The 26668-nt window shown below is 46.6% G+C and overlaps 1 protein-coding gene across 11 annotated transcripts in view; it reads left to right on the top strand.

Annotated features, from left to right (window-relative positions):
- Nucleotides 1-26668, top strand: part of RAPGEF1 (Rap guanine nucleotide exchange factor 1) — a 104689-nt gene that overhangs the window by 70325 nt on the left and 7696 nt on the right. For 5 of the 11 annotated variants that reach the window (XM_060270336.1, XM_060270334.1, XM_060270338.1 and 2 more), the window contains 10 exons: nt 8869-9159; nt 10469-10561; nt 13659-13747; nt 14646-14757; nt 17044-17119; nt 18055-18143; nt 21145-21233; nt 21972-22157; nt 22653-22737; nt 23694-23788. In XM_060270336.1, the coding sequence (XP_060126319.1) occupies nt 8869-9159; nt 10469-10561; nt 13659-13747; nt 14646-14757; nt 17044-17119; nt 18055-18143; nt 21145-21233; nt 21972-22157; nt 22653-22737; nt 23694-23788 (1205 nt within the window). The remainder of the gene's footprint in view (nt 1-8868; nt 9160-10468; nt 10562-13658; nt 13748-14645; nt 14758-17043; nt 17120-18054; nt 18144-21144; nt 21234-21971; nt 22158-22652; nt 22738-23693; nt 23789-26668) is intronic. The other 6 variants (XM_060270343.1, XM_060270342.1, XM_060270345.1 and 3 more) reach the window with 3 other exon arrangements.

Below are 26668 nucleotides of genomic sequence, written 5' to 3'. Positions count from 1 at the left end.
CTGAGGCCTGAAAGCTTCCTAGCAAGAGCATTCCACAAACTGGGAGGGTAAGGGCAGGCGCCACTGAAAAGGGCTTCTCATGGGATCACTCCATACCGGCCTCAGTCAAAGCACACAGAGAAAAGCCTCTAATGAAGACCACAATGTCTGGGCTGGCTCACACAGGCAGTCCTTCAGGTAAGCTCCACACCTTGCATCCAGCAGGAATATATGGGAGGGAGGGGAAGAAGTGGCTAGTAGCTGGCAGGAGTAGGGACATTTGCCAGGGAGTCCCATGATGAGAAACACCCTTAGTCAATGAGGAGATATGCTGGGAGTTGTAGTCCAACAACATCTAGGGATCCAGGGTTGAATGGTACTTACCTAGCCTACTCTGAACAACGAAATCTCTCCAGGTCCCCTGCAGGGGCCTATTCTAGCTCTGCTGCTTGCAAGCGTTGAAATTAGATTTGACTCTTAGGCTTTCTGCATCCGGAACCACGTGCTGTATTGCCCACCCATCCATTGCCTTTGAAAAATCAACTGTGTAATAAATGAGGGTGCATAGAGGATCTTTCCTGGTTCCATCCCAGTAGCTCCTTCTGCGCCATTTTGTTTCCTTCCCTGGTGATGTTCAGTTGATTTTTGGAATATTTTGGAATATACTTTCTTCTTTCTCTATCAGGACTAGAATCTTTCAGCCTCCCCCAACCTAGCTCACTGCAGGTGTTTGCACAAGCCCCAATCTGCACAAAAAGTGGTCAGGGATGATGAGAATTGTAGCTCAGCTGCTTTCCCTTAACCTGGTATCTTCAGACATGGTTAGACTCCAGCTCCCATCAGCCCCAGCTAACGTAACCAATGGTCAGCGGTGATGGGAGTTGGAGTCCCGGCAACTTCTGGAGGTACCATGATGAGGGAGGCTGTTCTGTGGCAGCAGTGGAATTCAGCCACTGAAAATGAGGCTCACTTTTGCTGGCTCTCTGAAATAAGGCCTCATCTTCACTATGCATTTAAAGCAGTAGTGTTCTTGTGAAGAAGGCAGGGTAGAGAAAAGTTCCAGGAACTGGTTCTACATAGGGATGGAGGAGAAATAATTTTTTGTTTGTTTTAGTAAGAAAATACCTAATTCCCACTTCTCCAGATTTTGCAATGCAGTTATCTAGTAAAACAATACATACAAAAACATATAAAAATGCTGTATATTAGGAGAAATTGCTTGCAAAAATATGTTTATTAGACAAAAACTGCATACAAAAAAATAGCCATTAGAAATTTGCATGAAAATATTGATGAATTTTCTTGAGGAGAACTGATCCTAAGGCTTGAAAAATTAAGAATGTAGAAAACCAATATGATAGGTGTGGTTTATTTAGTAGAGGGCAGTCTCCCGACCCATTCAGCTTGTGAGAACAAAAAAAATTACAACCCCCCCCCCCCAATACCAGCCTCAGCTCCTTAAGTTGGTAGTGAAATGGAACTATTACCCTGGAGGTGGGTGAACAGTGCCTTTCCCCCTTAGCAAAAAAGGGATTGAAGCTGAGAAAAAGAGTGATTTCGTTGGGAACCAGTGACCAGACCCGTGTTTTGAACCCTTATTCAGGTCCAGGGTGCCTCCAGATGGTCAGTAATTTTGTGTGAGGGATTCAGGCCCATATCAGAACTTTAGGTTTGTGTGATGGTTGTGAATTAAAGCACTGTGTTGCCCTAGCCTAGCACAACAAATCCACTTAAAATGCAACAACTTAGGAAAGTAATGGAGAAATGTGCTGAAAAGTGTGGGATGAACAAATGTTTAACAGGAAGACATGGAAACACACTTGAATGCCCTGCCAAATTAGGGTGGATGCTCAATGCTGTAAAACTGCCCTGCCCAAGCTCAGAATGAATGCTAGTGAGTACCATGCAGTGTCTGGCCTCTGCATAAGCTTTGTGTGAGCAAATCAAGGTAAAGGAGCCGGACTTCTAGCCCACCCTGTTTAAAGCTAGTCCTCTTGAGTTGGGAGACTAATGCTTTACCTTGCTCTCCTTGGAGACACACATTTAGATATCCTCACTTAAGTTACCCCCTCGCATTCTAAGTTCTGGCATTGTCCTCTACTGGTTATTAAGACAAGCAGGTTGTTGAGGATCTGTTCTGGTTTGTTTGCAGGGATCTTAGACGACTTTGGCTATTTAGTGACCGTTCATTCTGATTCGATTGCAGGGAAGTTAGATGACATTGTGTCAGAGCCAAATGTCACCCTGCACTTTCCTGTGTGTTTTCCTGTCACTTATAGTGCCATTTATTTATTTTTTAATCTTTTGGCAAACTGGGCTTATTGCCAAAGACCCTCCCAATCAGCTATAATTATGCAACCTGAATTTGGCAGTATGAATCACGCCCCAAAGTAACAACTGTTGGTCTTCATTCAGCTAGCTTTCCTTTTAAAACAAAAACAAACACACAATCTCTTCCTCTGATCCTAGGCTGATTTTGGCTGACCATTTCATCTTTATTATTTAAAAGCCCTTGTCTTCCAAAGCTTCTGTTCTGCATTGCCTCAGTTCTGCTTTCCCACTGGAGAATTGCTCACTTGACAGAGAAGCCCTTGCTGGGGGGTTTCCAGGCCACGGTCAGCTGTTGGCTTTAACCCATCTGACCCTGCAGGAGGCAGAGGAGGGGGAGAACCCACAGGCGCCGGACAGCTTCCAAGTTTAAATCCTCAGCTGCGATTTGTTAAGCTTGTAGCAATTCTGTGGACTGGACAGTCCTTCTTCCTAGCTATTGGATCCTTCAAAGAAAAAAAGAAATGTGGGCTAGGGGTGGAAGCACCAGTGTTTTCTGGAGAGGTTTGCTTTGCTTTGGTTTATCAGCCGGCGATCAGTGAGGAGGAGACCCAGGTAGACAAAAGACATAAAGTCTTCTCAGCCACACCACGCCCTCCGGCACATATAGACACTCGCATATTGTTAAATACTTGCTTCATAATTGGCACTGGTCCCAGCATGACTGCATAGCTAAGATTCCACTGCCTGATTCCAGACACACTGATCTGCTCCAAGGAGGGGCAGGGACAGTCCCTCGAGAAATCATAACAGTAGCCTCCTTCAAGAAATAAAATAAAAAATTGTACCCAGGCAATGCAGAGAGAGGTGTGTGCGTGTGTGTGTGCATGCGTGCGCGCGCACACACACTTGCTTCTGCAAGCTCAGTAAATTTTACAAACACATTTGCATAAATTCTGCAACAAGTCTACATTTAGCTCTGTTCTGCAGCATTGTTCTGAGTTTGCCAGGTGTGGAGGAGCGGCAGAGGAGCCACTAGGCAGAGGAGCAAAGCTCTCACCTACCCCCAGCCCACTAGGAATTGTATTTGCACACACCCACTAAAAACATTTTTTATTTAAACCCAAATGTTACAAAATTGATGCAAGTTTTAATCTGTTTTTAGTCTATTCTTAGTTTAACTTTTCAAAAGTCTTAAATTATTGTTATTTTTCTTATTGTTAATTTTATTGTTTCATCTTTTTTGGGAAATTACTTTGAGGGTTGTTGGGTTGTTGTTTTTTACAATCCAGCATTGTATACATTTTATTAGATAGATGGGTGGGTGGCCGTCATTGAGATTTCAGCAGACATTGCCTGTGTATTTTCCAGTATCTGTTGACAGGCATAAGAACTAGAAACTTGTTGAAAAAGGAAAGGAAAGGAAGGAAAGACAGTAAAGTCTGGCCAGATTGTACCCTTTTTGGCTCTTCAGTCCTGAATTGATATTTCTAACTTGTTTCCTTTTATTGTGATGATGCTGGTTGTATTATCAGTTCCATCTTCCATTCCTGTTTGCTTGGGACCTGCTAAAACAGAATGAACATTGATGGACAGCAGTAGCTCTCCAGGGTCTAAGGCAGGGGGTGCCCCCAGACCCAGCTTGAGTTGCCATCAAGGGTTGAACCTAAGGTCTCCCTCACGCAAGCGCTGGATTAAGCAGAAACCCAATAAGTTGCTTTGTACCAAGTCAAACCATTGGTCCATCTAGCTCAGTATTACCTACCCTGACTGGCAGCGGCTTTTCAGGGTTTCAGGCAGGGGACCTTCCCAGCTATACCTGGGGATTCCACTGGGCATTGAACCTGGGACCTTCTGCATGCAGAATATGTGCTTCACTGAATTACTGTTCTTCATCTAAATGTAATGTAAGACTATAGCCTTCATGATTCTGAATAGAAGATGCTGGGGATTGAGGCTGGCTCCTTTGGCATGCAAAGCCCGTGCTCTTAACTACAGAGCTTTCCACTAAAACAGAGAGTAAGAGAGCATGTGTGTGCAGTGAAATAACTAGATCCTGAACAGGACACCATCCAACCTGCAACTTCCACGAATCTCTCCCCAGTAGGCTGATCACGCCAAAGGTATCAGGCAGCCTAGGCCAGCAGAATGGGATTTGCTGAGCTAGGGTGATGTCATGAGCCAGGAGTCTTAACTGGGGATTTAATGTTTTCGGGCCAGGCAGGCACGAGAGACTCTCCAAACTGCTGTCCGTGACCCAGAATCAATATGGAGATTAGGGCTGTCGGGGTTACTGAGGCAGCACCAAAGGCTGATGGTACAGGACCCCTCCACCCACTCCCTGCACACATATTCCCACTGGCTCCGCTCATCTGGAACAAAGCAGACTGGGAGGGGCAAGAAGAGCCTCATCTGGAAACCAATATCTTCCTCTTATGGGCACTCTCCTTCCCCCCTCCGTACACCTTTAGTTTCAGCCACCCAGATTACTCCCGTGCCCCCTCCCCCCGCTTATCCTCTTCTCAATTCTTTATGCATGGAAAATCCAGTCGAGTCCCAAAGACAGGAGATGGGAGACGGTCTTGGGCAGGCTACGCTCGATTTGGGAAAGGGAAAAACTGCTCCATCAGTAGACAGTCGGGAGGTAAAGTGTGAGCCGCCGGCTTCTCTGTCTTGGGTGGGACCTTTTTTATCCTTCTAGCAGTGGGCTGCATGTGGGTTTCTGTCCAGACAGTGGGCAGGAAAAGAACAATGGATCAAGGAAGATAGCAAAGGGTGGCTGCCAGCAATTTATTTATTTATTGCATTTCCTATAGCACTTTTTCCTCCAAGGAGCTCAATATTTCTTTATTTCGTAACATTTATGTAGATTATCTGTAAAAGCAGCTGTTTAAAGCATTCAGAGATGGTGCCCATGGTTCTGCCCCCTCGCTGTGTTATCCTCACAACTACCCTGTGAGGTAAATTAAGCTGAGCGACAGTGATTAGCCCAAGGTTGCACCCAGGGAGTTTCATGGCTGAGTGAGGATTTGAACTCTAGGCTCCCAGGTCCTAGTCCAACACTCTAACCATTAAACTGCATGTCTGCCCAGTTGCAATTCGATGTACTTAGACATTTGGGAGTGAGGACTTGGGGATAAAGCCAAATGTGGGGTTGTTGTTGTTTAAAGTGCAGAACTAGCTATTTTACTAGACCTCTACAGTGTTTGCGTTTCATTTGCAAGTAATCAGTCTCTTGAGTGTTGCAGCAACTACTCTATGGAACTCCCTACCTGTTGGTGTCAGACAGGAGCCTTCCCTGTTTCCTATTCCTGCTAAAAACTTCTTTTGCTTAGGCCAACCTATTTAGACACATAATTTTATTATGTATGTATGTGTGTCTGTGTCTGTGTGTAACTGTTGGTTTTACCTATATTCTAGTAATCCTATTATATCTACTGGTTTTTAAATAGTCTCTTCTTATTGCTAGTTTTTAATGAATATATTATACCATAGTTATATAGAGCTTCTTAGAGATTTTATTATCATCATCATTATCATCATCATTATCATTATTATCATTGTCATTATTTTTATGTGGTACATATATTTTGCTAACTGAATGAATGAAAGAAATAAAAGTTGGGTTTTGAGGGAGGGATTTGAAGTGGAGGGAGCAAAATAACATCATGTAGGAAGTTTTGGGATGGAGTTGCAGGCATAAGGGGCAATGACGGAGGGTGGGGTTTAAGGTAATAAATTACAACTGTTCCTGATTTGGGGTGTGAGTCATGTGCCAGCAAGTTCTGGTTGTGATAAGGAAAGTGAGGGGGCAATGCACCAATAAGTGTGGGCACCCCAGTGTCATCTAGCTTCCCTGTAAACGGACTAGAATGAACTCTCACTAAATAGCCAATGAAGTCTAATTTCCTTAGCAAATCAGGATGAGATAACTCCCATCAGCCTCAGTCAGCCCAAAGGATCATCCCTCTTAGTTATCTGTTGGCAACCTGGTTTAACTCATAGCCCCATGAAGTCTTGCAAATGCTGGTTTTATGCTCGGGGCAACTTGTTTGAATACTTTTTTTGAGTGTGAAATTGGATCACTGTTTGTGTGTCCACCAGAATGTAAATTAGCTCTTTGTGCAAATATTGTTTTATTTTGCCCTGACATTTCGCAGCTCAAGAAACTCCTGTGCCAAGTGTGCTAAGAACCCAGCCCAACAACAATTCATTTATTGCATTCGTGTGTCACTTTCCTTTCTTCAAGGAGATCAAAGTGGCATGTATGGTTCTCCCACCCACTCATTGAGGTAGGTTAGGCTGAGAGGGGTAGTGACAGGGCCCAAGGTCACCCAATGAGCTTCTTGGCTAAGCAGAAATCTGAACAGTGGTCTTTCAGGCCATAGTATGACATTCTAGCCACAGTACAACACTGTCAACACCTCTCTCCTTTTTTTGCCAGTGGCAAGCACAGTTGGGAAGGCCCAGTGGTCTCTGGGACTGATCTGGCATGGCTCATTTGCTTCTTTCAAAACCCTGACACTTTCTTGAGGTCTTGTTCTGAGGTGTGCGTTGTAAAACCAATTACTCCTTAACCAAGAGAAGTTAACTCTCTGTGTGTGTGTGCGTGCGTGCGCGTGCGCGCTGATATTTTGAGCTGTGGAGGGAGGGAGCTAGAGGGATGATCCTTTGGGCTGACTGAGGCTGATGGGAGTTTTAGTTCAAAACATCTGGAGAGTGCCTGGTTGACAGAGACATGTCTCAGCTCTTTTAATTCCACAACCTTCATAAATTATACAAATAGAGCAAATGCCATATCATCTGTTCTCCGTTGTTTTTAGTAAGTTTGCATAATTTCTGCTTGTTTGATAAGTCAACTAGAGAGGCTAGAGGCTAAGCTTGGCACTGAAGCCCCCCTTCTGGCTTCTGGTATCTTTGCATCAATAAAGATTAGAGCCTTCTTTTGTTTTTAACAAATCCTTAAAATTTTGAATGTACCACTCTGGTGGGAGTTTGTCCTCTTAGGGCAACAACAGAGGCATGAATTGCTGTACTCTTTTTGATGCCTGCTGAAAACGTCATTGTTTAGGCAAGCCTATCAATACATTTTCATAGATGCCATTCCAAGCTTATCCTGTTTTTATGTAATATGGGAATTGCCCCCAGCCAGCATCAGGCTCTTAATCAAGAAGCAGATCCTAGCACCCACTATGGACACATGTCAAAAAGAAGACGATGCCCGGGATTTCATGTGGGTACAGTCAAGTGTTGTGTGTGCCATGTGCAAAGGAAATGGTTACTTTTGTACCAAGGAAAGCAGGTTTCTATGAATTCTGTAGATCATGCAAAGCAGTTTTCCAAATTCTGACTCTGCTATTTAGGGCTAAATTTGCTTGGCGGGACTCTGGAGCCCTGCTGCCAAACAACTGCAAACCCTAGCTGCAGATGCTGAATTTCCTCTGGGCATTGTCCTTGTATGTTCAAGCTTATTTTTGAAGCCATATGGACTAGCACCTTTAAAAAAGAAAACATACTGCACACTACCAGGGATCTTTGCATTCTGTGATTCCATGACAGTCCAGAAAAAGCAGACAAAATGGTCTTAGATACAGGGAGTTCAGCTTCATGAGAATCCCTTTTAAAAATTCTTATTATACTTAAAGTTATTAACCCTTGTGGTTGCAGAATTAATGGCAAGCTTGTAAGTGTATGGGCAGTGCCTGTTGACGTATCAGAATCCAGGTGGTTTACTGGACAACAATATCAGTGGTCAAGAGTAAATGCTTCCTGTGTAGCTAAGTACTGTTCAGTAACAACTCTTGTTCACCGTAGATGACTGGGAATTTCATGCAGGCAAGAGAGCAGGCTGGTGGAAGAAGGACAGATCTTTCCATTCCTCATCAACTAGTCCACTTGGTTTTGTGCTGGCTACAAATGAAGGGAATTTTCCTCTCAGCTCTGTCTCTCCTCCACCAGTCTGCTAGATAGAAGGCATTTAAAGAAGCAATTAGTAGTCTGCTAAGAAGTTGGTATCATAAATTTCCATGCTGGCTACAAAAGAAGAGGACTTCACCCTCTTCTGCAGCCATCATGAGAAACACAAGCTAGTAAAAAAAAATACCAAGAAGGAGTGAGCAAATTAGTTGCTTTTTTTAGTTTATTACAAGCCTGTCTCATTGACTTGTGAAATCTAGAGTGCTTTTGTTTTGTTTTTTGTTTTGTTTTTGAAAAGCAGAATAGGTTGTGCAGAATAGGAGATGAATATGTAGATATTCTTGATATGCATCATGGTATGTGGACTGCAGAATGCCACTTCCTGTGGTACGGAATGTTTTGTTTATTTGTTAGTGCACACAGTCCTGGCTATCCTCCAGTTCATTATTATTTTTTTGGCACAGTAGGAACGTTAAAAGAATAGAAGGGAGGAAGGAGGTTGATGTGATGGTAACGCGTTGGCCGTGGACCGCTTTGCCTAGAGCTGACGTTGTGATTTTGCCTAGAGCTGCTGTTGATCTAATTTCTTTTCTCTTTTCTCTGTCTTTCTTCCTCTCCTTTCCCCCTGCTCCTCAAACCCCTCCCCGTTGGCTTGGCCCTTTTACTTCTCCACCACTGTTGCTGTCTTCTCCCCACCCACTGCAGTACAAATCGGTGTTCAGGTCTTTCTCCCAAGACTTTGTGCCTCGCAGCCAAGTTTCCATCCCTCCTTTTCTCTCATCTGCCTCTGCCGCCGCCTCCCTGCCTCTGTGCTTCCCACCAGCACACCAGTCTCCGAACTCTGACCTGGCGGCAGGGTCTGCTGCAGCCGGCCAGCCTCTCGGCCTTGCAGATGGTGGGGTTACCTCTTCCTCTCAGGAGAGCAGCTTTAGTGGGACTGCTTCTGTCTGCCTTCCTTCTGAAACCTCTTTCACTGATTCTCTCCAGACATCTTCGGTGAGAACTCCTTGGCCGTTCGAGGCACCCTCTCTGTCGTAGGCTGCTTAGGTTGCCTTGTGCACTGTGTTGATCATGATGGGGGTGGGGTTGCGTGTTGGATGGCTGGAAAGAGAGCAGGGTGGGCATGCCTGAAATCAGCCTTGCAAGCTTAATCTGCAAAAGCTGCTGCCAGCCAGCTCACCAGCACTTTGGCCACACCCGTCTAGTAGCAGCAATGGTTGGTGCCCATTGAAACTGGTGGGGTGGAAGGCAGGGAGCCACAGCCCAAAGTAATCCTGATTATTTTAATTCTGAGGGTCTGGTGGCTCTTGTTTCTCATTATTGCTCCCCTCTCTATGAATATTTAGCTGCATGCCAAATTTGGAAACCAAGAGACTAATCGCTAAAACCATTTACCTTGAAGTGGGGGGCAGGATGCTTAGAATATTCTAAGGCTCGAAGGGAGTCATTCCCAATCTGCATGCCATGAGAGGCCCTATGGGTCCAGAGCACCTACCCATTAAAAGACCCACTCATCACACTTCTGTATGAGTTGTTCTTCTGTTTGCCTCCTTCCAGTGAAGCAGTACATTCCAATCATTGCCACAGTTAAGTAATTTTAGAGTGGTCTTGGGGATGCGATGCTCTTAGGGATACCTCTTTAGATGGCAATATTGTGCATTAGGTCACTTGCTGCAGGCTAGAGTAATCTAACACTGGTGCTTTTTTGAGGGGGGGGGCGTACTGTTCAGTCTGCTGATTGGAACCCTGGGCATCTTCCCCAAAGTCATAACGACCAAGACCAGTAATGCATGCAGGAACACAGCGATGGCAGTGGGGGGGGGCAGTTCCCTGAATGCGGGGAGAGTCTTTCCCTTACACATTCTAAAAGTGAGCCTTTTCAGGTGACAATGTGAAGTCTCCCTCCGAATATAATTCGGAAGGAACGTTCATCTCTGCCATCTGAAGCTGGTATCTCCTTGTGTCAGCCCCCGCCCCCCAGATTAGTCACTTGGTTTCCAAGAGACCCATTTCCCAGCTGTGATGCTCCCCACCCTTGATGCACACTCATTAATGCATCCTGAAATATATTTATTGGGGGGGGGGCAGCTTTTACGAGGTGGAAAATTGCTCCGTTGGAAAGACCCTGAAACTGAATGAATGCCGTAAATTCCCCCCACCTGCCAACCTTTAAGTTTTTTGGGGGGAGGGTTCTCAGCCCTGTGAGCCCAGACTGCTCACTTTGTGGAATGGACTGTGCTCAGCCCACAAAGCTCACCCACCCACCAAGCCAGTCACCCACTTTCTTCCATCCTGTCTCCTGTAGAGTGAAAACGCCAGTGAGGAGGCAGGGGAGGGTGAATACGTCAATCTGTATTCCTCCAGTCAGAGCAACGGGGAACTCCCTCACTCTGAAGGAGTAAGTAAAACTGCGGTTGGGGGAGACCTTTTTGCCAATATGTGTGGTGGGGCCTGCATGCTGGCTGGGCTGCTGTTGGAGAGGTGAGTGGCGCTTCTCGCAAAGCTTTTCTCCAGCCATGCGGTGCCATGGGTTACTCCCAAGTAGGCCTGTCTGTTGGTGTGTGGGCTGCTCAGTACTATTTGCTGGTGTCGCACATGGCTCTTAGGGATTTGAAGGGCGTTTTTTTCAAACAGGCCTTGTGTTCTCTCTCCTCCCCCCCCCCCCCCCCGCCACTTACCATGTGCTTTTGCGGTGCCTTCCCCCCCACCCCCCACCCCCGGTAAAACACTATGATAATTGGTTTCTATTTTTATTTGATGAAACATTGCATTCATATATGGACATGAAAGGAGGATGCTCCGTACCTGCTGTTCTGTGCTCAACAGAGATATGCCCAAGTTGGGTGTTGAATGAATCAGCTAAATGGGGCCACCTCTTTGGAAAACCAAATAATCGACCCAAAACTGTATTTTAACACAGTTCAACTAAGTGACATCATCTGCAATGGAGGCAAATGGAAAAGGTCTCAAGCCTTCAGAGCCATAGAGGAGGGACAGCTCACTCATTTTAAACCCAGGTGCTTTTCTGTTTTACTAGGAACTCCCAAGATCCAAACATAGGCAGCAGACATTTACAGTTGAAAGATCCTGAGTCTGGGAATTTGTTTTGAATACCAGTACTGAACTGAGGCCACAACCCCTTCTGCACGCACCCACCCCCCAAACCAGCTTATGGTTATCTTCCCCTGTTCCACCTGTAAGCTTTCTACATTTCAGCAATATAATATAAAGATTGGGGGGCGGGGTGGACATGACATTTTGTTGTTGCCTTTGCTAAACAATCCTTTCTGATATGCTTGAAATCAACCAGAGATATACCAGTAGATCCCAAACTACGCTTCCACCCCCATCCCGGTTTAAGCATTGTGATGACATTCTGAGGCCTTGAAATAATGTGATCAGAAAAGAGTCCAGTCGCTTAGTTGTTATATCATTATCTGGATACTAAAAGTGAACTCTCAATGTGTGTGTGGAGGGGGGCGGTGCTCGTGTGTGTCTGCATAAACAAGGTGTCACTATCCATGCCCAAGTGGGAGGCAGGGTGGAGAGGGGGACTCTGAAGATTTTCAGAAGTATAGAAAATTTGGGGGGGGGGCCTCTATTCAGGAGTGCAGAAAGTGAGAAGACCTAAGCATTCTCAGCTGGCAAATATTATTAAATAATAATAAGGGTGGTGGTGGAACGGAGTACCCCAGCAAGGGCATGGTTGGCTGTTTGGATCCCTTCCTCCACCCCCTTCCCACTGTGATTGACCAATGCCCTTATCCATTTCCTGTCCAAACTTCCTCTTCCTTTCCATGCACCAAAGTGATTCACACTTGCGGTTCGTAATACGGTCATAGAAGATGGCCTAAGGAAGGCAGGTGTGGCCTGGCTGAGGTGGGGGGGGCAGAGCTTCAGTCACTCTAAGGACCACTCCTCGCCATGTTTGGGTAACCAGTTGCAAAGGAGGAACCGCAGGGAGGGCTATGCTTTTAGACAGTATGCATGGAAGAGGAGATATCAGGAGCTGCACTTTTCCCACTGCACACCTCTGTGTTTATAGTTGTGGGGGTCTAATCTAGCACTTGAAATAAAAGGTAACCCTTTAATGGCAACAGAGACTTGTACTTTCTACTTCCTCCTGTGCCTTCCTGCTTAGAGGTAGCCTACAGCTGTAGTCCATGTCCACTAATTGGGAGGGGCCCTCTGGTCAGTGGCAGAGCCTCATGGATGCAAGTGAGGAGAGAGAATGAGGCTGTGCCTAGGTAGCTCAGCCATGTCCTAATGGACTTTTCAGTACAGAGATAATAGCCAAGGATCTCATCAAGCCAAGTAGGAAGTAATCTTCCCATTCCTGCTACTTAGTTCTGGCCCATCGCCCTGAGATGGAAGCTTATTAAGCCTGGAACTTGGCACTCCCAAGTGGCAGGGGAGTGGGGGAGGGATGAAGGGTTTTCAACTTCCTCCAAATGAGGGATTTGTTTATGCATGACCCTGATTTCTGCTGGGCTGGGAAACACTCCGCTCATTGCTGTCGATAACACCAACCCACCCACTTCATGATGCAATTTTTAAAGGTACATTGATGTTGCTCACACGTGGCTGTTACGGACTTTGTTGAATATTTGCCCACAGCCAATGTGTTGGCACCCAGTTGACAATGATTTTAAAACTTGCCAATGGTGATTGGCATTCGATTTCATGTCACAGTGACTCAAAGGAAACAATAACAGTGTGTGAGTCAAGAACAGAGAACCTCTGGCCATCCAAATCTTGCTGAAATATGAATGGCAGTTCTCATCATCCCTGAACATTGGCGATGCTGACGGAGGCTCATGAGAATCTCTGCAGGCACACAGACTCCCAACCCGTTTTAGGTGACCAGGGAGCATTCTGATTTCCCCAGGCTGGATCCAGTTATGTTATTCTTGAGAGTAGACCCATTGACATCAATGGGCTAAACTTCATCCTAGCTAATGATTTTAGTGGGCCTGCTCAGAGTAAGGCTCAAGCTACACCCACATCATACATTTAAAGCAGTATCATACCACTTAACCAGTCATGGCTCCTCCCCAGCCCAAGAATAATGGAAAGTGTCATTTGTTTAGGATAAAGTGTCTCATTTGTTTAGTTGTTAGAAGACCACTATTTCCCTCACACAGCTTCAATTCCCAGAGTTCCCTGGAAAGAGGGATTGACAGATAAACCACTCTGGGATTGGTAACTCTGTAAGGACAATATGGTTGCCTAACAACTCTCAGCACACTTTACAAACTACACTTCCCAGGATTCTTTGAGGGAAGCTGTGACGGTTTAAAGTGGTTTGGTAATGCTTTAAATGTATAGTGCAGATGGAGCCTTAGTTGGATACAACCCCCGTTCTAACTGAGTTGTGCGTATTCTGTTGGTGTATTTAATTTGTACAGGTGGGTTAATTAGACACTGCACATTGAGTTGGCACCCCTGGTGAGAGGTCCTCTGTTAATAACACAAAGCTTGTTTCTCTTTGGCAGGAATCCCCAGCAATAAAAGACTGTCATGCCAAGGACTCTGCTTCTCTGAGCAACACCCAAGGGAAGGAGAACCAAGATGAGAGTGAAAGGTGGGACTCCTGTTGCCTCTATCTATACGTTTAGGGTAATCAGTTTGCTGGATTTATGCATCTTCTCCCAAGGAAAAAGTCCACAAGAAATTTACAATGCAGTTTTGCAAAAGAATAAGTATTATTACCAGCTGGCTATGTTTTCTCAAGATGCAACTCATGCCTTCATATATTTGAAAACTGCCATCCACAACTGGAGATGGAATCTTGGTTGGAATTATTATTATTATTATTATTATTATTATTATTATTATTATTATTATTATTATTATTATGTCCATTTGACTGAGTTGCACACCCGACAAGGGCTGCCTTCAGGTGTCTTCTAAAAGTCAGATAGTTGTTTATTTCCTTGACATCTGACAGGAGGGCGTTGCACAAGGTGGGTGCCACTACCGAGAAGGCCCTCTGCCTGGTTCCCTGTAACCTCACTTCCACCAAGAGGGAACCGCCAGAAGATTTGCTGGAGGGGATGTAGGCGTGTCAAAAAACTTTTATCCTGGGGCTGGAAGGCTCAATGGAGCAGCTTGGCAAAATGGAGCAACTTCAAGACCAAGGGCTGGGAAATGGAGGGGGGCTGGGTTTAACTCCCATGTTCTTGAGTATAGAAGCTTGACATTTCCACCTTGGCTCCTTTGAGTCTGTATCAGTCAGCTTGTCATCATAAGGCAGGCTTCCCCCTCATAACACCATGAAGACTAGAACCTTCTCCCACCCACCCCACACTTTTCTCATGTGTGTTCATCTCCATCCCTTGTTAGCTTTGCCTTATCTCCACCCATAATCAATATGCTGATTGTGACCTCCTTTGGTCAGAGACCTACCTCTTGCTTACATTACTTTTCTTTGAAACACCAGCTAGAAACTTGGCAATAACAATCTCTTGTTCTGCATCCAGGCAGCAGAAGTCAGCAGAATCTTCAGAGTCTTCCCAACTGGAGGAGGAAGTAGATGAACTGTCCTTGATTGACCACAATGAAATCATGGCCAGATTGACACTGAAGCAAGAGGTTTGTCCAGCAGCAGCTTTTATGTTATCATATTCAGGCCCGAATCAAATTGGATTGAATGCTAAACCAAATGTCAGAGCTGAACCCTTGAGCTAATATTTTTGCTTTAGCAAGCAGCACAGTTGAGTGTCTTTTCATTTCACATAGAATCTTACTGCTGGGTGGGACTTGTAGTCTTAAAGCAGTAAAATAAATTACAAGTCCAGGCATCCTCAAACTTCAGCCCTCCAGATGTTTTGGACTACAATTCCCATCATCCCTGGCCACTGGTCCTATTAGCTAGGGATCATGGGAGTTGTAGGCCAAAACATCTGGAGGGCTGCAGTTTGGGGATGCCTGTACTAGACCTTAGGGCCACTGCAAGTTTTGAAACTTGTATTGACCTGGAAGAATTTTATTCCTGGCCTGGGGAGTGAAGAGTTAGCATTATCATAGGCTTCTGCCATCACTACTGGTGTAAACTTTCTTTTATTGTAAATGGTCCTTGGCAGCCGATTGTCAAGCAGAAACGTGTTCTGCATTGGGTGCTATGAACACACACTTTGAAACTTATCTCCCCCCCCCCAATCGAACTAGAAACTTTGCTTTCTTTTAAAATGAAAGCTGAAGTTCTTGGGGTGCCACAAGGTGCATGCTAGCACACAAGTAATGCTTGACAAGCAGCCTTGATTCTCAGTTATTCCCCTAAACAGCTACTTTGGGGGAAGAAAGAGAGAGAGAGAGAGAGAGAGAGAGAGAGAGAGAGAGAGAGAGAGAGAGAGAGAGAGAGAGAGAGAGAGAGAGAAGAGAAGAGAAGAGAAGAGAAGAGAAGAGAAGAGAAGAGAAGAAAAGGAAAGCCCCAGTGGGTCCTCTGCCAGGCAGCCTGGCTCACTTGCTTTCCTGGGGCTCCAGGGAATGAGGCTGGGCCTTTGAAGCTCTCAGACTGTCAAGAGGTCCTGTCTGGAAGAGAGCAGCGATTGATCATTTGCGGGCACATGCTGCATGTGTTTTTGGAGCAGGAGGCGGGAGAAGCGCTCTGGCCAGCCACGATCTGCCAGCAGGCAGGGAGATGCCATTACTCATATCTTAAGTGGAATTCCAGGAGCCTTGCCAGAGAAATAGCTCAAGGATTGTGTCATGAACATAATTTCTCTGATAGATGCTGGTAGCCATTCCCCAGCCCTCCTGGTGTTCTTTTCTATGAAGAGCCAGGCACCATTTTGACGTCTTTTACACATGTAACGCTTTAAAATCAGGTCTGTGTGCTATCTTCCCCTGCCCCTCAAAAAATCATTCCTCTAATGCAGGTGTGGGGAAGCTATGATCCTCCAGCTGTTGCTGAACTACAGTTCCCAACAGTCCCCACAAGCGTGACCAATGGCCAGGGATGATGCAGATTGTAGTTTTGGGGGCATCTGTAGGGTCAGAGGTCCTCCCAGCACTTGCTCTAATGCAAGGATGGGCAACCTATGAGTAACTTCAGAATGTCTGGATGTAATCGCTGCATCCCTGTGGGGTTTGCATTGGCTTTCCAAGTAACACCTTTATAGTTAATCCTTTTCACTCAGCCTTTTGATTGTACACCTCGAAGATGTGATCAAATTGTTCCTGGTGGTGGTGGGATCTGGCTCATGGTACACCAAAGCCCACTCATACTGACCCCCATATAACCTCCAGTGACACACACATAGATTTTCCTTCTCCTTGCAAGCCTCAAGAGTTCGCAGGTGTCTTCCCACTCCCTTTAGTCTGACAAAACAAAATCAAGTTTGGACTGGAGGTCACCTCCAAGGCGATAGCAAGCCTAGGCGTCTCCCCACCCCCACCCCCCAGCTCAAGACTCGGCATGCAGCATGAGGAATTTCTGTGTAGCTTACTAGCCTGTTCAGGCACCAGGGTCTCCCAGAATGCAAAGGCAGGGGTTCAACTCACTTTGCAAGCAGAAAGCCCCAGGTTCAATTCCTGGTGTCTTCAGGCAGGGCTAGGGTTGCCATGTGTCCTCTATTTCCAGGATATGTCCTATTTTTCCGGGGTGAAATTTGAAACAAATAGCATTTATTTGCTTTGAATGGCTGTCATAGTGTCCTCTTTTTTGCTCTTCGGAGTATGGCAACCCTAGCAGAGAGAAACCCCCTACCTGAAACCCCAGAGATCTGATTGAAGTTGGTCTTGAGGTGTTGAGTGTCAGTCAGTATAAGGCAACTTCTTGTCACAGATGACAATGTTGAACTTGGTGTAAAGCCGGTTTCCTTGGTTCCTGCGGAGCCACCTGAAGCACAATCTCCATTTGTTTTGCTTCTCATACAGGGCGACGACGGACCAGATGTTCGTGGCGGTTCGGGCGACATCCTCTTGGTCCACGCCACAGAGACTGACAGGAAAGGTATCGCAGAAGTGAGAGTGGCTTGCTGAAAACTCCCCACATCACCGTCACATTTTGCAGATCAGGGCAGGCAGGATCCTTGAATCAGGGGCAACACACAAAGGAGGAGTCTGCTTAGTTGCAATCAGACAAGAGATAACATTCGCTGCAACAGTTATAGTTGTGTGCATCTGTGGAGAGGAGCCGTGTTAGCTCCCTGTCTGCAAGTGGAGCCACTGTAGATTTCATTGGAGTATGCGAGCTTGTTGTTTGCATATTGTCAATCATTTCCATTTACAGTTCTGATTGTTGTTTTTGCTTAGTAAGAGCTTCAAAAGTTGACTCTGCACTGCTCACATATTAAATTTGACTGCATTCTACCCAACTAAGTTCCACTCAAGAATTGACTCATTGAAGAATTGGCTCAGGTACCTAAGCATCTTATCAATTTCTGTGGGTCTACTCTGGGTAAGACACAACCCACTGAATGGTGACTAGATTCCCATGCAACTGAACACACTGAAGTTGCCCTTCTTTACTGTGATATTGTTTGCCACAACATCTCTTGTCTTAATTGATTTTGAGAGTTGTATTGGAGCATCATGATGAATGAAGAGTGGGTAAGAAATTTAATAGATACAGTTATTAGCAGCAGCAGCAGCAGCAACAACAACAACACACTGTGGTTTGGGTTAGAGTCATGTCATGCCTTAGAGTCATGCCTTAGAGTCATGTGCTCCAATTCTCTCTCTGGCTTCCTGACCCCCTAACCATGATTGGGGTAAACAGAGACCATGTGTTTCTATTTGATTCTTCCCCTTAGTCATACTTGCTGGGACGGATGAGCATTGTAGCCCAAACCATTGTGAGGGCACCATATTGGATGAAAGCTGTTCCGTTGATTGACAGGTGTATTATCTTTTCTTTTCTTCTCTTCCTTCTTTTGTCCTCAACAGATTTGGTGCTGTACTGTGAGGCCTTTTTGACTACTTACCGCACATTCATCACACCTGAAGACCTCATCAAAAAACTGCAATACAGATATCCTTTCAAACACTCAACAAATCTCCCCACCCCTCTCTCCCCTGCCCAAATTGTGCTATGTGCCTACCTTCCAAGAGGCAGAACCCCTAGTCAGTTTAGAACAGTGTCAATGTGGCCCTTCCGTAGCACATTGGCAGAGTATCTGCTTTACATGCTGAAGGTCTCAATCACCAACATCTCCAGGTAAAAGACTCCTGCTTGAAATCCTAAAGAACTGATGCCGGACACTCTATTTGTCTAGTTAGATGGACCATTGGTCTGACTCGGCATAAGGCAGTTCCTTAGGTTCCTATTTAAAATCAACTTTTTTTCAGGGACATGAGGGCACCCACTTTGCATGCAGAAGGTCCCAGGTCCATTCTCCATCCTCTCCAGGTAGGGCTGAGAATGTCCTTTTGCCTGAAACCCTGGAGAGCCACTGTCAGTCAGTCTGGGAAGTACTAAGCTAGGTAGAAGGCAGCTTTCTATATTCCTTTGGCTTCTCAGTTGTACCCAAAGATTCAAAACAAGGTGATGTGAAGAAGCTTGAGGTTCCTCTCTTCTTCCACCCGCCACAAACCAGGTTGTATATCAGAAGAGGAATTTGTGAAGACTGGAGTCTTTGGACAAAAAGAAGGGAATATTTAGACTTCCATTTGAGCTGGAAGGGGACCATTGCACTGTGGCTACTCCCTGGATGCCGTCGTGTTTTCTCTCCTTGGGCATCCATCACATTCACAAGCTGAGACACAACTATATTTTGAAGTTTGCACTTTTCTGAATTTTGTGATGCAGTTCTCCAACCCAGAAGCAGGCACAGCAGAAAATGGGGGCGGATTTGGGATGGGAAACCTCCACCCTATGGGCCAATCTTGGCGCACCAAGGGGATCCAATTTTGCCTGCAAGGCAATTTCCCCACAAATAAAGCTCACCTACTATCTTCACTTGTGGGCAGGAACCTCTCCTTTAAGTGAGCTGCAGGAGAGCAAGCAGAGAAAAGGCTAAAGAAGCCTGTGAAATGCAGGCTTCTTACCCATTCTCTCCCCACCACCTGCTTCAAGAGAAGTGCTTAGTGGGACCATAGCAGGGAACCTGCATACAGAGCTACATATATATCAGGATAAATGTGCATGAAAGTCGCTTGCTGTTTTCGCACAGACTTTGGGGGGGGGGCGGGGGGGAGAAATGTAAGTAAGTAGATGCAGGAATGGGTTGAGCTGAACCTTAAAAACGAAAAGCTGAGAGCAAGCAGAATTGACAGGTTTATCCACCAGCATCTTTCATATGGGCTACCGTTTCTCTTTAAGGTTTCAGGGTAGGTGGCAGTTCTTGCCAATCCCTCTCCTCCTTACAACCATCTTCAGTTCTGGGGGCCAAATGAAGCCCTCCAGCCCTCTCTTGTCTGACCTTTGGAATATCTCTAGGTCACAACTCTTCTCTTCAGGACACACACATATATCTCCCACTGGTCTTGCAACAAAACCTGAGTGCTTTCACCAAGCTGGAATGCATCCTTGAACTCTGATAGTGCCCCTTGCTTGCCTGGTTGGAGGATAGAGGTGGGGGACGGACGGAACTGGCCTAATGAACAAAGATAAATTTTATATCCATTCCTCTGCCCACTTTTGCCACTGGCCCATCCATGTGGCCTCCACAAGGTATCCCAGTAGGGAATATGGCCCTTGGGGGGCAAATGGCTCCCTGCCCCCAATCTTTCTGCAATGGTAGGGGTGTTTGTGTCTCTCATTCGCCTCTCCCCACCTTCCCTTCCACTCCTGCACGCAAAAGGAGTGTTGTCTTCCCTTAGTGTTGCAGAATGCCATCCTTGCTGCCTTTGTCCTAGGGCGATATATTTTTCTAAACCACCCACATTCTCCACTTGAGCGCACAGGCCTTGTGGCTTTGCCGGTCATGTGCCAGCGTGTTCGAGAGGCATGGCGCCACACCTGGCTCATTACTGCCACCTGCTGCCAAGAAATGGCCCCTGCTGCTGCTGATTAATGTGATGCAGCAGCCTCTGCACTGCCCTCCTCCCAGCTGTTGGTGGAAATCCTTTGCTCTTGGCCAGAAGCTGTAAATCTTTGCTCCCATCTGCACAGGCAGGAATGAGAGCAGCAGCATTCTCATCTCAGGCAGAAGACAGGAATGAAAATCTCTCTCTCTCTCTCCCTCTCCCTCTCTCTCTCTCTCTCTCTGTGTGTGTGTGTGTAAGTGTAAAGCCCCTGTTCGCTTTTATTTCTGCGTCTCTTTTCTTTCTGTGGCACCTCTTAGGGATGTGGCTTATTAGATCTGTACTGTTATACTGCTTTGCCTTATAGATTTCAAGCTGGATGAGAAGCAGAAGCTTTGGAATAATAATAATAATAATAATAATAATAATAATAATAATAATAATAATAATAATAATATATACCCCATCCGTATGACTGAGTTTCCCCAGCCACTCTGGGCAGCTGGAAGTGCCTTGGGAATAGGGATGGCCAACAGACTGCTGAGCTTTTTCTATGTAATTATGACTAGCAACTGGCTTTTATTTTTGCATGTGAATCCTGGCATGTTAGTCAGGAGCGCTGGGTATGAGTCTTAGTGGAATGGGGTCTTTGAGCTCTTTGGGAGAAACTGGATTTGACCTTACCTGGGAGCATTTACAGCCAAGCCGGGCCAGGGAGGACCAAACAGGCTTCCTAGGTGGGCAGAGTTATCCTGGAACCAGGAAGATAACGTGCAATTGTTTCTTCTTAGCCTGCTGCGTCCCAGGAATTGGGATCCCTTGGTCCCCCAGATGTTGCTGGACTCCAGCTCCCATTATCCCCTGCCAGCATGTCCAGGGGTGATGGGAGTTGTAGTCTTGTGTCATCTGGACTGGCAACAGGTTGGTAATGCTTCTCCCTGAGGCTGCCCATGCAGGTTCAGAACTGGAGGGTCCACTGTAAAGGAGAGGTGCCTTAAGGTGTTCTGCATTGGTTTGGTCCCTGCAACTCAGCTACATCATGTTAGTCCTTTAACTTGCCTCTCAACATATGAGAAATTCTGCCACTGTCCAGACACCTTCAAGAAGCGAGTAAGCAAGAACACCTTCTTCGTCCTGGTCCGAGTTGTGGATGAGCTGTGGTGAGCGAGTTTTTTCTCACTTTCTAAGCACAGTTGCATGGATCTGAAATGCCAGTCATTGCACCACATGGAGGAGATGTATCCCCACCCCTTTTGCGAGGATACCCAGGGCAATGGACAGAAGTCCCTACAGTTCGGGCTGATGAGAAACTACTACAACCCAATCACCACTACTGCTGGTCTTTATTTATTTTTCAAAGCATTAAACATGCATTAAGACAATTGAGAAGTTATTAGAGCTGCACCATTTCGCTGCTTCACAGCACAGATTTTGGGGCAGATGATAAGAGCAGCTGCTTCAGAAGTGGCACCATGTTTCATAACAGATGCAGAAAACAGGCTGTTGAACTTTTTCTGCTGTGATCATGAGGACTAGCAGCTGGTTTTCATGCCTTTTAAAAAATAAATGAAAACTCACATCATCAGAATGAAGAGTTTCCATTAAATATGACCATGGCAGGAGTTGGCCTGGAGATTGTCACCAGCCCTACTCCTGGATCTGATGTTGGGGGTGAGGGGAAGCATTTTTGCTCTTTATTGAAAGCAAGTCAGCCTCTGATATTGGCTGTAAATTCAGGACCTTGTGCTTGTATTTTACCTCCTCTCTTTCCCTCACGTGCCATGTCTTTTTAGACAGCATTTTGGGGTAAAGCACTGCTTATAAATGCCATGGGTGAGTGCAGCACATGTGCATATATACTGACTTGCCCTGGGTTTCTCACACATTTTCTTTCTCAGTTTGGTAGAGCTGACGGAGGAGATCCTCAAGCTGCTCATGGACCTTGTGTTCCGCTTGGTCTGCAACGGGGAGCTCAGCCTCGCCAGAGTCCTGCGCAAAAACATCCTTGACAAAGTGGATCAGAAGAAAATGCTGCGATACACCAACTCGATCAAACCTCTTGCGGCCCGATGGGTGGCAGCCAGGTGAGATGATGCTGTTTTTGGTCTCTGCCCTCAAAAGTAGGCGGAAACCCAATCCCAAGCCAAGGATCTCAAAGTCTTCGTGCACTTGCAAGGTTCAAATTGCTTTTATTTATATATAATTTCTTGCAAGTATTCAATGCCAGAGTAGTATGCAATAGCCTACTTGCAGTTCGTTGGAGTGAATTGTACCACACTTGAAGTGCTTCTTGGTGCCCACATTATTGTATATGATTTCTTTTCCTCACTACTCTGGAGTACTTTTAGGTCAACATGAAAGCAGTCCCATTGAGTAGGAACCTGTTAAAAAAGTTCAGGAAGCTGGGGGCGGCACCTATATATTTATCCTACCTTACTAGTTTCTGAGGTGTCACCGAATGTGTGCAAACCTCCCTCTGCAACTAAAATGACTAGAAACTTGGGGAGGCTTAAAAAGGAAGATGAAACTAAGACACTCCAGAGTTTGTGCATCACCTTTTTCATTCTCTCCTTGTCCAGACCAGGGACCCTCCACGATTTCCACAGCCATGAGATAGCAGAACAACTGACCCTCCTGGATGCAGAGCTCTTTTATAAAATCGAGGTATTACAAACAACATGTCAGAGCTGGCCTGTATTCTTGTAGAAGAAGCACCTAAACCGTACTTAAGCGGGAGAACAGCCACTGTCCCACAAGGAATACATTTTGTGAAAAGGTGAAAGGCTCCTTCCTGTTAGCCCAGAGCACCACTCATAGGTGGCTGCCTGCTAACTCCACAGTTTTCTGGTTCCTGGGGTTACATTCGCACTTAAAACATTTAAAACACGTGGCTTCCCCCAAAGAATCCTGGGCACTGTTGTTTGTGAAGGGTGCTGGGAATTATAGCTCTGAAAGGGCTAAGCTACAGTTTCCAAGGATGCTTTGGGGAATCTCGATACTGTTAACATGGGATAGATGTGCTTTAAATATATGGTGCGGATGTGATGTGTGCTGGTCTCCCTCCCAAACAACTTTTCCAGGGTGGGATGCAGTTTTTTTAACACACATAGAGAGAGGGAGAGAGAGTTTTCTTTTTTAAATATATTTTCTTATTATTATTATTATTACCCATACCAAACTATTGCAAAAGTAATATTCATTAAAGTATTAATATAGCCTACCTCATAACATGCAATCTATTGTAGAATACAGCACTAATGTTCCCTTTACAGCATTCATTGTTGTTGTTAATATAACCTATCATCAAAACAATTGACTCCATGAATTGGATTTGCATTTCATTCCCCCCCCCCATTCATTTATCCATTCTTCAACTGATCCTGTTTTTACCTTAAAAAGACCAAACCATTTTATGTATAGTTGGAACTGTCCTACTAGATTCCTGAATATTTGTAGAACAATTAAGCAGTTACACGCATACCCATTTTGACAGCGCAACTTGGGCAGCTCTCAGTGTCAAGGAGAAGCCCTCCCTTCCCTGGACGTAGCTGCATTTTCAGTGGCAAAAGGGACAATCGACCTTTGTCCCTTTTGTCATCACTTTTTTTTCTCCTTTGCAGATCCCTGAAGTTCTGCTTTGGGCGAAAGAGCAGAATGAAGAGAAAAGCCCCAACTTGACACAATTCACCGAGCACTTTAATAACATGTCCTACTGGTAAGAAAGACAAAAGAGCAACAAATCTCACTTCCTGTCTGGTTTCGGAGTTGCCTATTTTGTTGGGAGGGGAAGCTGCGTTGATGACAAGAGGGTGTGTGTATTTTGAGGGATCACAGGAAGGGCTGCGGTTCTGAGCAATGCACAAAGGAAGTCCCTGGTTTGTGGCTCACGTTTTTTTGACAAGAGGCAGGCTTTGGAGGTCTAAGAGGTTCATTTTTATTCAGGGTAGCGCCATAAAGTGTTGTTTATTTGTTTACTGCATTTCACCTTTCTGAATGCAAGGTGGCCTACACGGTTCTTCCTCTCCTGTGAGGTAGGCTAGTGACTGGCCAACATTCCAGCATTCTAACAACTACACCAGGCCATGCTAGATGTGATCTCCAGGCAAAACGTCCTCCCCCCCCCAATGAAATCTAATCCAGCTTGTTCATGCCCATGCCCCCCCCCACCATGGCACTTTGCATCTTCCCACACCTGCATTAATTTGAGGGAAAGAAAGTATCTCTGGTGGTGGAGCCTCCACTTTGCACATAGATGATCTTATGTTTGATCTTCAGGTAGGGAAAGAGTTCTGTCTGAAATCCTGTCCTGGAGGGTCAGAGCCGTCTCTAGGCCTGGGCTGGGTGGCGCAAGGCGCCAGGACGCCTGGCCACCAGGGGCGCGGAAGGGGCGCCGAACAGTGTCTGGGAGCAGCGCACGGCCATTGAGCTTCCTCTCCTCTTCTTGTCCATGAAGCAGAATCAGCGAGACTCCTGCCTAGAGTGGCACCATGCACCTGCTGCCACTCTAGGCAGGAGTCTCTCTGATTCTGCTCACGGCGCGCCTCTTGGTGGGCCACCCCTCAGGCGCCGGTGCTGCCACCGCCCGCCTGCCCGCCCTCCCGCTCACCCTGCTCTTTGCCTCCCGCCCGCCCACCCGTGGGGGCATGAGGAGGATGAGAGGCCGGGCGCTGCGTGGCACCACCACCCCCAGCAGAGGCCTCCGCGCCAGAGGAGGCGACGGCGGCACCCCGGAGGACGACCAGGCAACCCGGCCTGCCTGCTGCGATGCCTCCTCCTTTTCCACGCACTGTGGGCGCGCTGGTAGCGAAGCCTCTCCGGAGGCCGCGCTCTGAAGCAGCGAGGCCTCCCAGAGAGGGGGAGGCAGCAAGCAGGCCCGTCCTAGCCTTAGAGGCTAGTGGCGCAGAGAACCACAGCGCCGGGCGCTGGAAGGGCGCCAAGTGAGCGCAGGGTTCTGGCGATCTGGCCAGAACTGCGCTTCACTAGCTGAGAGGCTGCGCCGCATCTCTCTCCTTCTCCAAGGACTCCGCGCTGCGCCTCCTTCTCGCTTCCCCAGCGCTGGGTTCCGCTCAGTCGAGCTTCGCCACCAGCGTGCGCACAGCACCAAAGCAGCTCTTGCTGGTCCCGCGGTGCGCGCGGTGGTGGCGAAGCTTGACTGAGCGGAACCCAGCGCTGGGGAAACGAGGAGGCGCAGCGCCGAGTCCTCATAGGTGGCCTCCCGCTGGTGCCGCGGTCTGCTTGGCACTCCCTTGGAGAGGCTCTGGAGGGGGGCGATGGAGGGACCTTAGTGCCAGGGCACTGGATGGGCTTAAGACGGCCCTGGCAGCAAGCGCGACGGGTCTGTTGCGGGACGTGGCGGCGGAGGACGAGGCACTGTGGTCGGTGTCTGGTGGGAAGGCGCACCGCGCTCCCCAGGAGGCTTCGGTACTGCTCTTCCCCAGCCGCTGAGGAAAGTGCGGGCAAGGCAGCAGGCATGCGTGTGGGAGGGTGGGGGCGCCCAAGGGATCCCTGCGCCATGGCTCCATTTAAGCTTAAGACGGCCCTGTGGAGGGTCACTGCCAATTAGTGTAGGCTAGCTGTCACCAATTAGGTGCCCTATAGATGCCTTGGACTACATCTCCCATCAGCCCCTGCTGCCTGGGGCTGATGGGAGTTGTAGTCCGAAACAGCTGGAGGGCCCCAGGCTGTTGTTGATAGCTCAGCAACAGAGTGTCTGCTTTAGATGCAAAATAATCCAGGTTCAGTCGACGGCATCTGCAGGTATGGGAAAGTCCCTCTTCTGAAACCCAAGAGAGTGGTTGCCAGCCAGTGTAGACAATACTTGTTTTCTTTTTGAATAAATTTTATTAGAATTTGGAAAAAAGAATACAAAAATTAATATCAAATATATTTTTATCAAAGCTAATGTAAATAAAAACACAGGCCAGAGAAGAAGAAAAGGAAAGAGTCAGGAAGGTAGAGAAAGCTTACAGGAAAAAGGGAAAAAGAAAGAAGGGAACGAAAAAGAATTTATGATTCTTCATTTGATTCTTCATATAATATTGAGCCCTTCCCTTAGAAATTGCCTTTCCCCCCTCTCACCAACCAAGCCACCTTTTGAGTTAGCACAATCTACTAGTCCTCAGGAAAGCTTGCTATGGATGACACAGCCTTCCTCAACCTGCCAAGTTTTGGGATGGTGGTGGGAGATAGGACAAGGCTGACATTGGGATCCCTGCTAGGAAAAATATAACACACTGACTCACAACATCAAGAAATGTGTTCCACTGTCTGCTGTTCTGGAAGTGAGTGCTACAGATTAGTTCCTGTGTGTAGGAGGTGCACATGTTTCTTGGTAATTGAGAGAGAGGGGGGAAATCTTTATGCACAAGAGAGCAATCATTTTAAACAATAAACAAAACACCAAAAACAAACGGTAAACAAAACAACCAGATTTAACAATTTCCACATAGAATCATAAGAGTAAAAAAAATTGCAGCAACAACCCCTCCCCCAAACAAACCCCCTAAATGACACCCCAGCCCAAGATTCTGTTCCGCAGCCTCAGCTTTTGTAGCTGAAGACAGCCAGGACGCTGCCCTCCCAGGCCAGGTAGGAA

Source organism: Zootoca vivipara, chromosome Z, assembly GCF_963506605.1.
Source record: "Zootoca vivipara chromosome Z, rZooViv1.1, whole genome shotgun sequence".
Taxonomy (NCBI): Eukaryota; Metazoa; Chordata; class Lepidosauria; order Squamata; family Lacertidae; genus Zootoca; species Zootoca vivipara.
This window is presented reverse-complemented; position numbering and strand designations above follow the sequence as displayed.